At 45.8% G+C, this 15,842-nt stretch overlaps 1 protein-coding gene across 2 annotated transcripts in view; it reads left to right on the forward strand.

Moving 5' to 3' along the window:
- LOC106578315 (MAGUK p55 subfamily member 2-like) overlaps nucleotides 1-15,842 on the forward strand; it is a 143,382-nt gene that overhangs the window by 32,293 nt on the left and 95,247 nt on the right. Inside the window, exon 2 of one of the 2 annotated variants that reach the window (XM_014157001.2) lies at nucleotides 4,660-4,741. In XM_014157001.2, the coding sequence (XP_014012476.1) occupies nucleotides 4,711-4,741 (31 nt within the window). In that variant the 5' untranslated portion in view covers nucleotides 4,660-4,710. Of the gene's footprint in view, nucleotides 1-4,478; nucleotides 4,742-15,842 lie in introns of those variants that run through there. The other variant, XM_045701985.1, reaches the window with a different exon arrangement.

Raw genomic sequence — 15,842 nt, forward strand, 5'->3', positions numbered from 1 at the left:
AAAATGTCTGTAAACACTCTCGCTCCCCTCCCTCCATCAACCTAGCTTATGCATGGCCAAGGCACCCTGCAATCTGCTTGACTCCTTAGCTGCCACACCCTGGAGCTCTGCTACCCGACCTGAGCCCGACGGGCCCAGACATTATACATTGGGTTAGTGCCGGGCAGTGCCTTTTTTTCATCAATAACTAGGATATGGGCAGGGCTCGGGTATCACTAAATTGGCAACTAGCATTTTGAAGCTGAGACATTGGCTCGTGATCTGCCGCTCAGTACAGTCATAGAAGGTCATAAACATGGTGTCAGAAGTGCTTCAACCTCATCAAATATGACAGAAAATAATCATGTTCCTTGAATTTTGTCGTAGTTTAGAGTGACAATGAGTAGCAGCTAACTGCTCTCTCATGTCTCTTCATTAAGCAGAGCAGCCCAAGTGGAGCCGTTGCTATGGATACTCACAGACTCAGAGCCACCATGAGCGGAGCTCATGCAAAGCAAGCTGTGCGCAGGGAGCGAGTGACAGACAGAGAGGAGCTGCTAATGGATTTACTAACGGAGAAAGTAATTTCTGGTTTCGGGCAGACCTGGGCCGGGCCTGAGTAGGACGTAGGCTTAAAATTAATGCCTTGCAGGGCTCTACCACGCGCCTGCTCCCAGCATACTTTCAACAAGCTCTGTCATTTGTCTGTGTGTTTGTGTGTACAGTGCCTTCAGAAAGTATTCATACCCCTTGACTTCCATATTTTGATGTGTTACAGCTTGAATTAAAAATGGATTTTTAATGTTTTTTCTCTCACCCATCTACACACAGTACTACATAATGAAAAAGTCAAAACATGTTTTTATAAATGTCTGCAAATGTATAGAAAATTAAATATCAAATTTATACCGTAATTTCCGGACTATTGAGCGCACCTGAATATAAGCCGCACCCACTGAATTACATTTTTTTTAAAATTTTGAACATAAATAAGCCGCACATGTCTATAAGCCGCAGGTACCTACCGGTACATTGAAACAAATGAACTTTACACAGGCTTTAACGAAACACGGCTTGTAACAAAAAATGTGAAAGCGGGAAAAATCCATATATTAGCCGCGTCATTGTTTAAGCCGCGAGGTTCAAAGCGTGGGGAAAAAGTTGCGGCTTATAGTCCGGAAATTACGGTAATTATTCATATCCCTGAGTTAATACATGTTATAATCACATTTTGCAGAAATTACAGCTGTGAGTCTTTTTAGGTAAGTCTCTAAGAGCTTTGCACCCCTGGATTGCACAATACAAGCAGATTTAAGTCAAAACTGTAACTGCCACTCAGAAACGTTCAATGTCAGTCTCAAAACAAATCAAATTTTATTTGTCACATACAGGTTAGAAGATGTTAATGCGAGTGTAGCAAAATGCTTGTGCTTCTAGTTCCGACAATGCAGTATTATCCAACGAGTAATCTAACCTAAGAACCATTTCAGTTTGTCCGTGATGTGTACACCGAGGAACTTAAAACTTTCCACCCTCTCCACTACTGTCCCATCGATGTGGATAGGGGGGTGCTCCCTCTGCTGTTTCCTGAAGTCCACGATCATCTCCTTTGTTTTGTTGACGTTGAGTGTGAGGTTATTTTCCTGACACCGCACTCCGAGGGCCATCACCTCCTCCCTGTAGGCCGTCTCGTCATTGTTGGTAATCAAGCCTACCACTGTAGTGTCGTCTGCAAACTTGATGATTGAGTTGGAGGCGTGCATGGTGTACAGGAGAGGGCTGAGAACGCACCCTTGTGGGGCCCCAGTGTTGAGGATCAGCGGGGTGGAGATGTTGTTACCTACCCTCACCACCTAGGGGCGGCCCGTCAGACCCAGGGTCTCGAGCTTGATGACGAGTTTGGAGCGTACTATGGTGTTAAATGCTAAGCTGTAGTCGATGAACAGCATTCTCACATAGGTATTCCTCTTGTCCAGATGGGTTAGGGCAGTGTGCAGTGTGATTGCGATTGCGTCGTCTGTGGACCTATTGGGGCGGTAAGCAAATTGGAGTGGGTCTAGGGTGTCAGGTAGGATGGAGGTGATATGGTCCTTGACTAGTCTCTCAAAGTAACTCCAGTGTAGATTTGGCCTTGTGTTTTACATCATTGTCCTGCTGAAAGGTGAATTCATCTTCCAGTGTCTGGTAGAAAGCAGACTGAACCAGGTTTTCCTTTAGAATTGTACAAGTGCTTAGCTCCGTTACGTTTCTTTTTTATCCTGAAAAACTCCCCAGTCCATAACGACTACAAGTATACCCATAACATGATGCAGCCAGCACTATATGCTTGAAAATATGGAGAGTTGTACACAGTCATGTGTTGTATTAAGAGTTGCACCCCCTCTCAAAAAACCTACACTCGATCCCTCCGATGTCAACAACTACAGACCAGTACCCTTCTTTCTTTTCTCTCCAAAACTCTTGAACGTGCCTTCCTTGGCCAGCTCTCCTGCTATCTCTCTCAGAATGACCTTCTTGATCCTAATCAGTCAGGTTTCAAGGCTGGTCATTCAACTGAGACTGCTCTTCTCTGTGTCACGGAAGCTCTCCGCACTGCTAAAGCTAACTCTCTCTCCTCTGCTCTCATCCTTCTAGACCTATCTGCTGGCTTTGATACTGTGAACCATCAGATCCTCCTCTCCACCCTCTCCGAGTTGGGTATCTCCGGCGCGGCTCACTCTTGGATTGCGTCCTACCTGACAGGTCGCTCCTACCAGGTGGCGTGGCGAGAATCCGTCTCCGCACCATGCGCTCTCACCACTGGTGTCCCCCAGGGCTCAGTTCTAGGCCCTCTCCTATTCTCGCTATACACCAAGTCACTTGGCTCTGTCATATCCTCACATGGTCTCTCCTGTCATTGCTACGCAGACGACACACAATTAATCTTCTCCTTTTCCCCTTCTGATAACCAGGTGGCGAATCGCATCTCTGCATGTCTGGCAGACATATCAGTGTGGATGATGGATCACCACCTCAAGCTGAACCTCGGCAAAATGGAGCTGCTCTTCCTCCCGGGGAAGGACTGCCCTTTCCATGATCTCGCCATCACGGTGGACAACTCCATTGTGTCCTCCTCCCAGAGTGCTAAGAGCCTCGGCGTGACCCTGGACAACACCCTGTCATTCTCCGCTAACATCAAGGCGGTGACCCGATCCTGTAGGTTCATGCTCTACAACATTCGCAGAGTACGACCCTGCCTTACACAGGAAGCGGCGCAGGTCCTAATCCAGGCACTTGTCATCTCCCGTCTGGATTACTGCAACTCCTGTTGGCGGGGCTCCCTGCCTGTGCCATTAAACCCTTACAACTCATCCAGAACGCCGCAGCCCGTCTGGTGTTCAACCTTCCCAAGTTCTCTCACATCACCCCGCTCCTCCGCACACTCCACTGGCTTCCAGTTGAAGCTCGCATCTGCTACAAGACCATGGTGCTTGCCTACGGAGCTGTGAGGGGAACGGCACCTCCGTACAGGCTCTGATCAGGCCCTACACCCAAACAAGGGCACTGCGTTCATCCACCTCTTGCCTGCTGGCCCCCCTACCTCTGCGGAAGCACAGTTCCCGCTCAGCCCAGTCAAAACTGTTCGCTGCTCTGGCACCCCAATGGTGGAACAAGCTCCCTCACGACGCCAGGACAGCGGAGTCAATCACCACCTTCCGTAGACACCTGAAACCCCACCTCTTTAAGGAATACCTGGGATAGGATAAAGTAATCCTTCTAACCCCCCCCCCCAAAAAAAAAGATATAGTGTACTATTGTAAAGTGGTTGCTCCACTGGATATCATAAGGTGAATGCACCAATTTGTAAGTCGCTCTGGATAAGAGCGTCTGCTAAATGACGTAAATGTAAAATGTAAAATATATTGGATTTGCCCCAAACATAACACTGTATTCAGTACAAAAAGTGAATTGCTTTGACACATTTTTTGCAGTTTTACTTTAGTGCCTTGTAGCAAACAAGATGCATGTTTTGGAATATTTTATTTCTGTACAGGCTTCCTTCTTTTCACTCTGTCAACTAGGTTAGTATTGTGGAGTAACTACAATTTTGTAGGTCCATCCTCAGTTTTCTCCTATCACAGCCATTAAACTCTAAAACTGTTTTAAAAGCACCATTGGCCTCATGGTGAAATCCCTGAGCGGTTTCCTTCCTCTCTGGCAACTGAGTTAGGAAGGAGGCCTGTATCTTTGTAGTGACTGCGTGTAATGATACACCATTCAAAGTGTAATTAATAACTTCACCATGCTCTAAGGGATATTCAATGTCTGCTTTTTAGTACTTTAGCAGACACTTTTTATCCATTTACAGGAAGGCGGGGGGTGTAGGAGACTGGGCATGTGTGGGCATGGAAACTATATTTGGACTGGGTGGGCACTGGGCACAAATAACATGAGTGAGAGAAACTCCCTCAGTCTCCCTCCCCCTTGTGAGCTCCCACCCTCACTTCCTTCCTTCCTTCCTTCCTTCATTCCTCTCCTTCTCTCTTTCTCCCTCTCCCTCTCCCTCCCTCCCTTCTTTTCCCTCTTTTCACCTCTTGTTTGGTGTTTTAGGGTGATTGTATTGATAACTGGTCAATAATTCACGTGTGTTACGTTCACATGTACTTCTCCTTCTTTCCTCCCCTCACATTCTCTCTCCAGCTGACCTAACAAGATTCGAAGAAGAGGATTTGGGAGTACCAGATTTCCAAAATGCCTGTGGCATCAGCCAACTCAGAGTCTGGTAAGTGGCTTGGCCTCATCGTGACAGAGAGCTAGAGAGAGACAGAGAGAGTGAGAGGGGTGAGAAAGGTATGTGTACGTGTGTGGCTCCATGCTTAAGCGACATAAGTGGTCACTTAGGGACTCTTTTTTTATGAACTTAGTCGGGGTCTCAGCTTACTGTTGAGAGTTAGAATAGTAGAATACACAAGTTGCAATGTGAAATTTGGTTGTGCATCATCAGTTTGTCTCTTGTTCTGACAGTCAATTTGCCATTACATTACAGCAAAAAAAATGTTGATTGATTAGTTAGTCCATTGATTTTGTTAGTCACTTTCACTCAGATATCATTAACATGGCATAAGTCTTGGCAAAATGTGTAGAATTGCAGGAAAACAACTTAAAAATGAAACATTTTCTCTCTGCCGTCAAGAGGGGGGCCACTAAAATATTTTCGCTGCAAGGTGGGGGGGGCATCCAACCAAATCTCGCTTAGGGCCCCCAAAAGGCTAGGGCCGGCCCTGTGTGTGCGTGGGTGTGTGTGTGTGCGTGGGTGTGTGTTTGAGAGAGAGAGAGAAAGCGTGAGAGGTTGAGGTCCAAGGTGTTAACCATAGACAGGTTTTAACCTTGGGGGAGGTGAGAGAAAGAGACAAGGTGAGAGAGAGAGAAAGGGGGATGTTTTAACTTCTATGGGCTAGGTGGGACGCTTGCGTCCCACCTACTCAACAGCTAGTGTAATCCCGTGGCGCGTTATTCAAATACCTTAGAAATGCTATTACTTCAATTTCTCAAACATATGCCTATTTTACACCATTTTAAAGACAAGACTCTCGGTAATCTAACCACACTGTCCGATTTCAAAAAGGCTTTACAACGAAAGCAAAACATTAGATTATGTCAGCAGAGTACCCAGCCAGAAATAATCAGACACCCATTTTTCAAGCTAGCATATAATGTCACATAAACCCAAACCACAGCTAAATGCAGCACTAACCTTTGATGATCTTCATCAGATGACAACCCTAGGACATTATGTTATACAATACATGCATGTTTTGTTCAATCAAGTTCATATTTATATCAAAACCCAGCTTTTTACATTAGCATGTGACTAGCATGTGACTAGCATTCCCACCGAACACTGCCGGTGAATTTACTAAATTACTCACGATAAACGTTCACAAAAAACATAACAATTATTTTAAGAATTATAGATACAGAACTCCTCTATGCACTCGATATGTCCGATTTTAAAATAGCTTTTCGGTGAAAGCACATTTTGCAATATTCTCAGTAGATAGCCCGGCATCACAGGGCTAGCTATTTAGACACCCAGCAAGTTTAGCACTCACCAAAGTCAGATTTACTATAAGAAAAATGTTATTACCTTTGCTGTTCTTCGTCAGAATGCACTCCCAGGACTTCTACTTCAATAACAAATGTTGGTTTGGTCCCAAATAATCCATTGTTATATCCAAATAGCGGCGTTTTGTTCGTGCGTTCAAGACACTATCCGAAAGGGTAAATAAGGGTAACGAGCATGGCGCATTTCGTGACAAAAAAATTCTAAATATTCCATTACCGTACTTCGAAGCATGTCAACCGCTGTTTAAAATCAATTTTTATGCTATTTTTCTCGTAAAAAAGCGATAATATTCCAACCGGGAAAGCCTGTATACGTACAAAGAGAGAGAAAATAAATACATCTCGTGCCCTCATGCACGAGCGTGAGTCTCAGAGTACTCTGACCAGCCACTATCCAAACGCGATAATGTGTTTCAGCCAGAGGCTGCCTCGATATCATTCAGCTTTTTCCCGGGTTCTGAGAGCCTATTGGAGCCGTAGGAAGTGTCACGTTACAGCAAAGATCCTCAGTCTTCAATAAAAAGAGCCAAGATGAACAACAACTTGTCAGAGAGGGCGCTTCCTGTTTGGAATCTTCTCAGGTTTTTGCCTGCCATATGAGTTCTGTTATACTCACAGACACCATTCAAACAGTTTTAGAAACTTTAGGGTGTTTTCTATCCGAAGCCAATAATTCTATGCATATTCTAGTTACTGGGCAGGAGTAGTAACCAGATTAAATCGGGTACGTTTTTTATCCGGCCGTGTCAATACTGCCCCCTAGCCCTAACAGGTTAACCTTCTTCACTGATGAATGAGGCTGGAAGAGTGACCTGTACTCCAGCATATTTCCACATAACAGAGAGAAACACAGCTAAAGAGAAAGGGAGCGGGATGGAGGGAAGCTTGGAAGACAGTGATGGAGGGCTAAAGGGAGAGAAAGGGAGAGAGGGATAAAGAGAGATAAAACATTACAATGAGAGAGTGAGGGATGGAGAGAGCGAGAGAGAGATGATCAGGGAGGGACAGTTTATCACACGGGGCCCTGCAAGTCTCCACTCCTCTAATGTGACTTAATGATGTGTCTAATGGAGCAGTAAAGTCAAACTCAGACTTATCAATCTGGCTGGCTGGAAGGATCTGTCTGTTATCAGCCCTCATTGCCCTCCAATGGAGGCACACTGCCCTTGGTGCGTGCCCTTCAGGCAAGGCTTCTCTAGTGGGTGGGTCATTCCACAAAATGAATTCCCCTTTTGAATTTTAACTAGAGATTGTGTACCAATATTGTATTTTAAAAGCCTTTTATACTAAATGAAGTGCCCTTTAATATAGACCACATGGACAATTCAATAAATATCTTAATATGATTAAAGACTTGATAAAGTGCCACATTTCAGCATTCAGCAAAATCCAAGATTTCTTCAAGTTGTCACCATCATTGTAAAGCCATAGTTATTTTGTTGCTTTGAGAAAGTCCTTTCTGAAGATTATAATTTGTTTAATGTGATTAGTGTTTCACATACATCTGCCCCTCATTTTAAGGTCAAACCTGTTATGTGAACTGAATAGTCAAATCAGATTGTAAAAGCAGGTGAGCTGGTTCTGCTCTTTCTGGCCATTTTCTGGTGTTTTGTGGTGGAAAACTGAGTGGGTCGAGAATAACTCGTCAACCCAGTTACCCATACAGTGTATTCAGAAAGTATTCACATCCCTTGACTTTTTCCACATTTTGTTGTGTTACAGCCTGGATTTAAAATTGAATAAATTGAGATTGTGTGCCACTGATCTACACACAATACCCATAATGTTAAAGTGGAATTATGTTTTTAGAAATATTTACACATTTTTAAAACAATGAAAAGCTAAAATGTCTTGAGTCAATAAGTATTCAACTCTTTTGTTATATCTGTCACGCATTTCGTCGTGTTGAGGAAAGGAGGACCAAAATGCAGCGGGATTGTGGACACTCATGTTTATTACTGATAAAACATGTAAGGTATCCACTTGAAACGAAACAAAACAATACTCACAACGGCAACAGTGTGGCAGGCTCAAACAAACGCAGTGCACACAAACAATCTCCCACAAAAGACACATACAAACACACCCTAATATATGGGACTCTCAATCAAAGGCAAATGGACAACACCTGCCTTCAATTGAGAGTCCCAACCCCAATTGACCACACATAGACATACAACAGCTAGATCAATCATAGACATACATAACAAGGAACAGTGCCCAAAAACCCCGGAATACATAAATCAAATGCCCTTTTTAGAAAAACCACCACCTCGAACCACATAAACCAAATACCCTCTGCCACATCCTGACCAAACTACAATAACAATGAATCCTTATACTGGCCAGGACGTGACAGTCCCCCCCCTAAAAGTGCTAACCCCGGAAGCACCTCAAATTAACAAAAACCCCAAACAACAACAAAAAAATCCCCCTAACTAAAGGGAGGGAAGGGAGGGTGGCTGCCGTCAACGACGGCACTGTGCTACACCCCCCCTCCCCAACCCACCTATATCTGGAGGTGGCTCCGGTTCTGGCCGTTCCAGGCAGTCGGGCCACTCTGGCAGACCCGGAGGGCAGTCAGGCCACTCTGGCAGACACGGAGGGCAGTCGGGCCACTCTGGCAGACCCGGAGGGCAGTCGGGCCACTCTGGCAGACCCGGAGGGCAGTCGGGCGGCTCTGGCGGCTCCTGACTGGCGGGCGGCTCTGGCGGCTCCTGACTGGCGGGCGGCTCTGGCGGCTCCTGACTGGCGGGCGGCTCTGGCGGCTCCTGACTGGCGGGCAGCTCTGGCGGCTCCTGACTGGCGGGCGGCTCTGGCGACTTACGACTGGCGGGCGGCTCTGGCGACTTACGACTGGCGGGCGGCTCTGGCGACTTACGACTGGCGGGCGGCTCTGGCGACTTACGACTGGCGGGCGGCTCTGGCGACTTACGACTGGCGGGCGGCTCTGGCGACTTACGACTGGCGGGCGGCTCTGGCGACTTACGACTGACGGGCAGCTCTGGCGACTTACGACTGGCGGGCAGCTCTGGCGACTACGACTGGCGGGCAGCTCTGGCGACTTACGACTGGCGGGCAGCTCTGGCGACTTACGACTGGCGGGCAGCTCTGGCGACTTACGACTGGCGGGCAGCTCTGGTGACTGTTGACTGGCGGGCAGCTCTGGCGACTCTAGACTGGCGAGGCTGGGTTTACGCACTAGATGCCTTGTGCATGGGGCTGGTACTGGACGTGCCAGCCCGGAGACACGCACCTCAAGGCTAGTGCGTGTAATGGGAAACACCGGACCTTAGAGGCGCACTGGCAGTCCTAAGCGCAGGGTTGGCATCTCCGGTGCTGGCTCGATGCCTACTTTTTCCTGGCACATGCGGGGTGCTGGTATTGAGCCTACTGGCCTGAAAATACCAGGCCTTACCATGGCACCTACCCCAAAGCACGGGACCTGTCCAGTCTGTTTACCTCTAACAAGGGTACGGGGCGCTGGCATGGGTCTCCAGTCTTGCCCCGTCAAACAGCCCTTGTGCCCCCCCCTAAAAAATTATTGGGGGTGCCTCTCGGTCTCCCTTACCCGTCGTGTTCCCCAGTCCTCACCAGAATTCTTCCGCTGCTTGGTCCTGGTTTGGTGGGAGATTCTGTCACGCATTTCGTCGTGTTGAGGAAAGGAGGACCAAAATGCAGCGGGATTGTGGACACTCATGTTTATTACTGATAAAACATGTAAGGTATCCACTTGAAACGAAACAAAACAATACTCACAACGGCAACAGTGTGGCAGGCTCTAACAAACGCAGTGCACACAAACAATCTCCCACAAAAGACACATACAAACACACCCTAATATATGGGACTCTCAATCAAAGGCAAATGGACAACACCTGCCTTCAATTGAGAGTCCCAACCCCAATTGACCACACATAGACATACAACAGCTAGATCAATCATAGACATACATAACAAGGAACAGTGCCCAAAAACCCCGGAATACATAAATCAAATGCCCTTTTTAGAAAAACCACCACCCCGAATCACATAAACCAAATACCCTCTGCCACGTCCTGACCAAACTACAATAACAATTAATCCTTATACTGGCCAGGACGTGACAATAGCAAGCCTAAATAAGTTCAGGAGCAAAAATGTGCTTAACATGGACACATTTTTTAAAGAATAATGGGAAAATATTCTGCAATCCAGCTGTGCAAAGCTCTTAAACCCTTCACAATGAAGATCTGTGAAGTTATTTGGATTTTTACGAATTACCTTTGAAAGACAGGGTCCTGAAAAAGGGACGTTTCTTTTTTTGCTGAGTTTACTTCCTAAGTGTCAAAGAAAATGAAACAAAAATGAATAAAAGCATAAACAAAAGATATACAAAAAATAGTTACCCCACCTTAATCATCTAATGGGACTGTATTCTATGTACGTCCACGGTCTTGGCAAAATGACCCTATCATGGCGTTGTGTCTAATGTCATATCTAGGGCATTCCTACTTAGCGGTGTGTTGCTTTAGGGCACTATCCTCAGTTGATAACTACATGATAAGTCTACAGCTGTAAGGCACCAGCTTTGGACAGTCTACAGGGATGACCTATGGACCTCTGGGGAGAAACTTGTGAGTACGGTAGCTGTAGAGTCAAAGGCCTCAGGGTAAATGTTCAACTTTACTAAGGCAGGTATTTTGCTCGGACCCTTAAGTGATCCTAGCATAAATCCTCATTAAATGTTCCTTTATACATGTGCGTTTAGGCTTACACAAGCGCACGTCAAGGGAAAGAAGTAGGTTGCAACCTGTTCAGAATGAGTCTGACGTCATCGGATAATTTTCATGTCAATGCCTGGAGGTCAGTAAGAATTGATGCCGACCTCGAGACATATGTTAAGGGGACCTGTAGTAGATTTACTATGAGTCAGTGTCTTACACCATTGTAGTGGCGATAGGTATGATGGAGTTTATTTCATAGCTATGTTATCCACGGAGGAGATAACCTCACGACGGAAGTACTCTATAAGCACGGAACTGGTCGTACAGTGTGATCATGGTTCATGACTTTTAATAGCTTTTCTCCTGAATGCAGGGTTCTATTTATTAGTGGCATGTGTGTTAACCATCAGAAGAGCGTTTTAGAGATTCCCGTCCACGTGATGCAATCTGAGTGACTACTAACTCCTCTGTCACTGTTATCAATATTAATTTGAATTGTGAGGTCTATAACCTTCTTAAATCAAATCAAATCAAATGTATTTATATAGCCCTTCGTACATCAGCTGATATCTCAAAGTGCTGTACAGAAACCCAGCCTAAAACCCCAAACAGCAAGCAATGCATGTGAAAGAAGCACGGTGGCTAGGAAAAACTCCCTAAGGAAAAACTCCCTAGAAAGGCCAAAAACCTAGGAAGAAACCTAGAGAGGAACCAGGCTATGAGGGGTGGCCAGTCCTCTTCTGGCTGTGCCGGGTGGATATTATAACAGAACATGGTCAAGATGTTAAAATGTTCATAAATGACCAGCATGGTCAAATAATCATAGTAGTTGTCGAGGGTGCAACAATCACGTCCGGTGAACAGGTCAGGGTTCCATAGCCACAGGCAGAACAGTTGAAACTGGAGCAGCAGCACGGCCAGGTGGACTGGGGACAGCAAGGAGTCATCATGCCAGGTAGTCCTGAGGCATGGTCCTAGGGCTCAGGTCCTCCGAGAGATAGAAAGAAAGAAAGAAAGAGAGAATTAGAGAGAGCATATTTAAATTCACACAGGACACCGGATAAGACAAGAGAAATACTCCAGATGTAACAGACTGACCCTAGCCCCCCGACACATAAACTACTGCAGCATAAATACTGGAGGCTGAGACAGGAGGGATCAGGAGACACTGTGGCCCCATCCGATGAAACCCCTGGACAGGGCCAAACAGGCAGGATATAAACCCACCCACTTTGCCAAAGCACAGCCCCCACCACTAGAGGGATGTCTCCAACCACCAACTTACCGTCCTAAGACAAGGCCGAGTATAGCCCACAAAGATCTCCGCCACGGCACAACCCAAGGGGGGCGCCAACCCAGACAGGAAGACCACGTCAGTGACTCAGCCCACTCAAGTGACGCACCCCTCCCAAATTTCGGATTGTTCTTATTTTCCTCAATTAAGTTGGAAAAATAGGATGATCGAGCAGCAGTGAGGGCTCTTCGATACTGCACGGTACTGTCTTTCCAAGCTAGTCGGAAGACTTCCAGTTTGGTGTGGCGCCATTTCCGTTCCAATTTTCTGGAAGCTTGCTTCAGAGCTCGTGTATTTTCTGTATACCAGGGAGCTACTTTCTTATGACAGATGTTTTTAATTTTTAGGGGTGCAACTGCATCTAGGGTATTGCGCAAGGTTAAATTGAGTTCCTTGGTTAGGTGGTTAACTGATTTTTGTCCTATGACGTCCTTGGGTAGGCAGAGGGAGTCTGGAAGGGCATCAAGGAATCTTTGGGTTGTCTGAGAATTTATAGCACGACTTTTAATGCTCCTTGGTTGGGGTCTGAGCAGATTATTTGTTGCAATTGCAAACACAATAAAATGGTGGTCCGATAATCCAGGATTATGAGGAAAAACATTAAGATCCACAACATTTATTCCATGGGACAAAACTAGGTCCAGAGTATGACTGTGGCAGTGAGTAGGTCCAGAGACATGTTGGACAAAACCCACTGAGTCGATGATGGCTCCGAAAGCCTTTTGGAGTGGGTCTGTGGACTTTTCCATGTGAATGTTAAAGTCACCAAAAATTAGAATATTATCTGCTATGACTACAAGATCTGATAGGAATTCATGGAACTCAGTGAGGAACACTGCATATTGCCCAGGAGGCCTGTAAACAGTAGCTATGAGTGAGTAGGCTGCATAGATTTCATGACTAGAAGCTCAAAAGACGAAAACAGCATTGTTTTTTTTTTGTAAATTGAAATTTGCTATCGTAAATGTTAGCAACACCTCCGCCTTTGCCGGATGCACGGGGGGTATGGTCACTAGTGTAACCAGGGGGTGAGGCCTCATTTAACACAGTAAATTCATCAGGCTTAAGCCATGTTTCAGTCAGGCCAATCACATCAAGATTATGATCAGTGATTAGTTCATTGACTATAACTGCCTTGGAAGTGAGGGATCTAACATTAAGTAACCCAATTTTGAGATGTGAGGTATAACAATCTCTTTCAATAATGGCAGGAATGGAGGAGGTCTTTATACTAGTGAGATATCTAAAGCGAACACCGCCATTTTTAATTTTGCCCAACCTAGATCGAGGCACAGACACGGTCTCAATGGGGAAAGCTGAGCTGACTACGCTGACTGTGCTAGTGGCAGACTCCATGAAGCTGGCAGAATGGCTAACAGCCTGCTGCCTGGCCTGCACCCTATTTCATTGTGGAGCTAGAGGAGTTAGAGCCCTGTCTATGTTTGTAGATAAGATGAGAGCACCCCTCCAGCTAGGATGGAGTCCGTCACTCCTCAACAGGCCAGGCTTGGTCCTGTTTGTGGGTGAGTCCCAGAAAGAGGGCCAGTTATCTACAAATTCTATCTTTTGGGAGGGGCAGAACACAGTTTTCAACCAGCGATTGAGTTGTGAGACTCTCCTGTAGAGCTCATCACTCCCCCTAACTGGGAGGGGGCCAGAGACAATTAATCGATGCCGACACATCTTTCTAGCTGATTTACACGCTGAAGCTATGTTGCGCTTGGTGACCTCTGACTGTTTCATCCTAACATCGTTGATGCCGACGTGGATAACAATATCTCTATACTCTCTACACTCGCCAGTTTTAGCTTTAGCCAGCACCGTCTTTAGATTAGCCTTAACGTCGGTAGCCCTGCCCCCTGGTAAACAGTGTATGATCGCTGGATGATTAGTTTTAAGTCTAATACTGCGGGTAATGGAGTCGCCAATGACTAGGGTTTTCAATTTGTCAGAGCTAATGGTGGGAGCCTTCGGCGTCTCAGACCCCACAACAGGAGGAGTAGACACCAGAGTAGTCTCGGCCTCCGCCTCCGACTCGCTTAATGGGGAGAACCGGTTGAAAGTTTCTGTCGGCTGAATAAGCGACACCGGTTGAGCATTCCTGCAGCGTTTCCCTCCAGAAGCCATGAGAAAGATGTCCGGCTGCGGGGACCGTGCGAGGGGGTTTATACTAACGTTACTATCTGTACTTACTGGTGGCACAGACGCTGTTTCATCCTTTCCTACACTGAAATTACCCTTGCCTAACGATTGCGTCTGAAGCTGGGCTTGCAGCACAGCTATCCTTGCCGTAAGGCGATCGTTCTCCTGTATATTATAAGTACAACGACTGCAATTAGAAGGCATCATGTTAATGTTACTTAGCTTCGGCTGTCTGAAGTCCTGACGAACCATGTCCAGATAAAACCTCCGGGGTAAAAAAAGTTGAATGAAAAAAGTTGAGTGAGGGAAAAAGTAAAAATATACGGTAATGAAAAAGTAAAAACCGTCAGGTAGCAAAGTAAGATCGGCAACAAAAACGCACAGCAGAGTCCCACGTGGCTGGACTGACTGCTGGCATTGGTACTCAAGGGGACCAGTTATCCTACCGATTTATTCTGAAATGTTATCCTACCCGGACACATGATTAGAGCATTTTACTAGTTGCATTGTAGTTGATTATTGTTGGCATTTGTTTTGGAGGTGGGAAGTCCACTGGACTTCTTTTACGATCAGTGTGTTACACCTCAGTGATATCTCAGATGTGTTCTAAGGTTATCCCCGTCGAGGGCCCTGTCCCCTTCTCTCTGTTCTCATGGGGAAGTTTACAACTAGATTTGTTTCCTGCTCTGGCGGCCTCGTACAGTGTTGTACGTAGTATCGTAATATCTCCTTGGGTCAGATTCCGCTTCAAGAGGTTTTGAAACGTCTTTTTCCCAAGGGGTGCTGTCGACAGATACCCTTCGTGGATGACTGCATTGCAGCTAGCGTTAGGAGCAGACAGTGTGGTCAGTGGAGACGGCACTGTGACCTGTGACCATACTTGGTTGGTTTTCCGATCCATCAAGTCTGCTCCGAGTAGCAGGGGTTCAGAATCGAGTCTGTTAACATACACAGGGTGAACAAGCGATACGTCCTGGAAGTGTAGTTTCAGCATGAGTCTCAATGTGAGAGGCGAGGTAGTCTGAGTGAAACCTTGAAGTGTAGTGTCGCATCATTCCCTTTTTAACCTGTCTGGAACACGTGGGACGTCAGCGTCCCACTCTATTCAACAGCCAGTGGTAGAGCGTGGCGCGATATTCAAAACCTCAGAAATGCTATCATTTCAATATTTCAAACATATTTTACACCATTTGAAAGATAAGACTCTCGTTAATCCAACCACGTTGTCTGATTTCAAAAAGGCTTTACAGCTAAAGCAAAACATTAGATTATGTTAGGAGAGTACCCAGCCAGAAATAATCACACATCCATTTTCCAAGCAACTACATGCATCACAAAAAACCAAACCACAGCTAAATGCAGCACTAACCTTTGACAATCTTCATCAGATGACACTCCTAGGACATCATGTTATACAATACATGCATTTTTTGTTCGATAAAGTTCATATTTATATATAAAACAGCATTTTACATTGGGGCGTGACGTTCAGAATATATTTTCCCTCGGTAAATCAGCACTACAAATTACAAAATTACTCGTCAAAAACGTTTATAAAATATTAAACTGTCATTCAAAGAATTATAGATGAACATCTCCTTTATGCAACCGCATTG

Source organism: Salmo salar, chromosome ssa19, assembly GCF_905237065.1.
Source record: "Salmo salar chromosome ssa19, Ssal_v3.1, whole genome shotgun sequence".
In the NCBI taxonomy this organism is placed as follows: domain Eukaryota; kingdom Metazoa; phylum Chordata; class Actinopteri; order Salmoniformes; family Salmonidae; genus Salmo; species Salmo salar.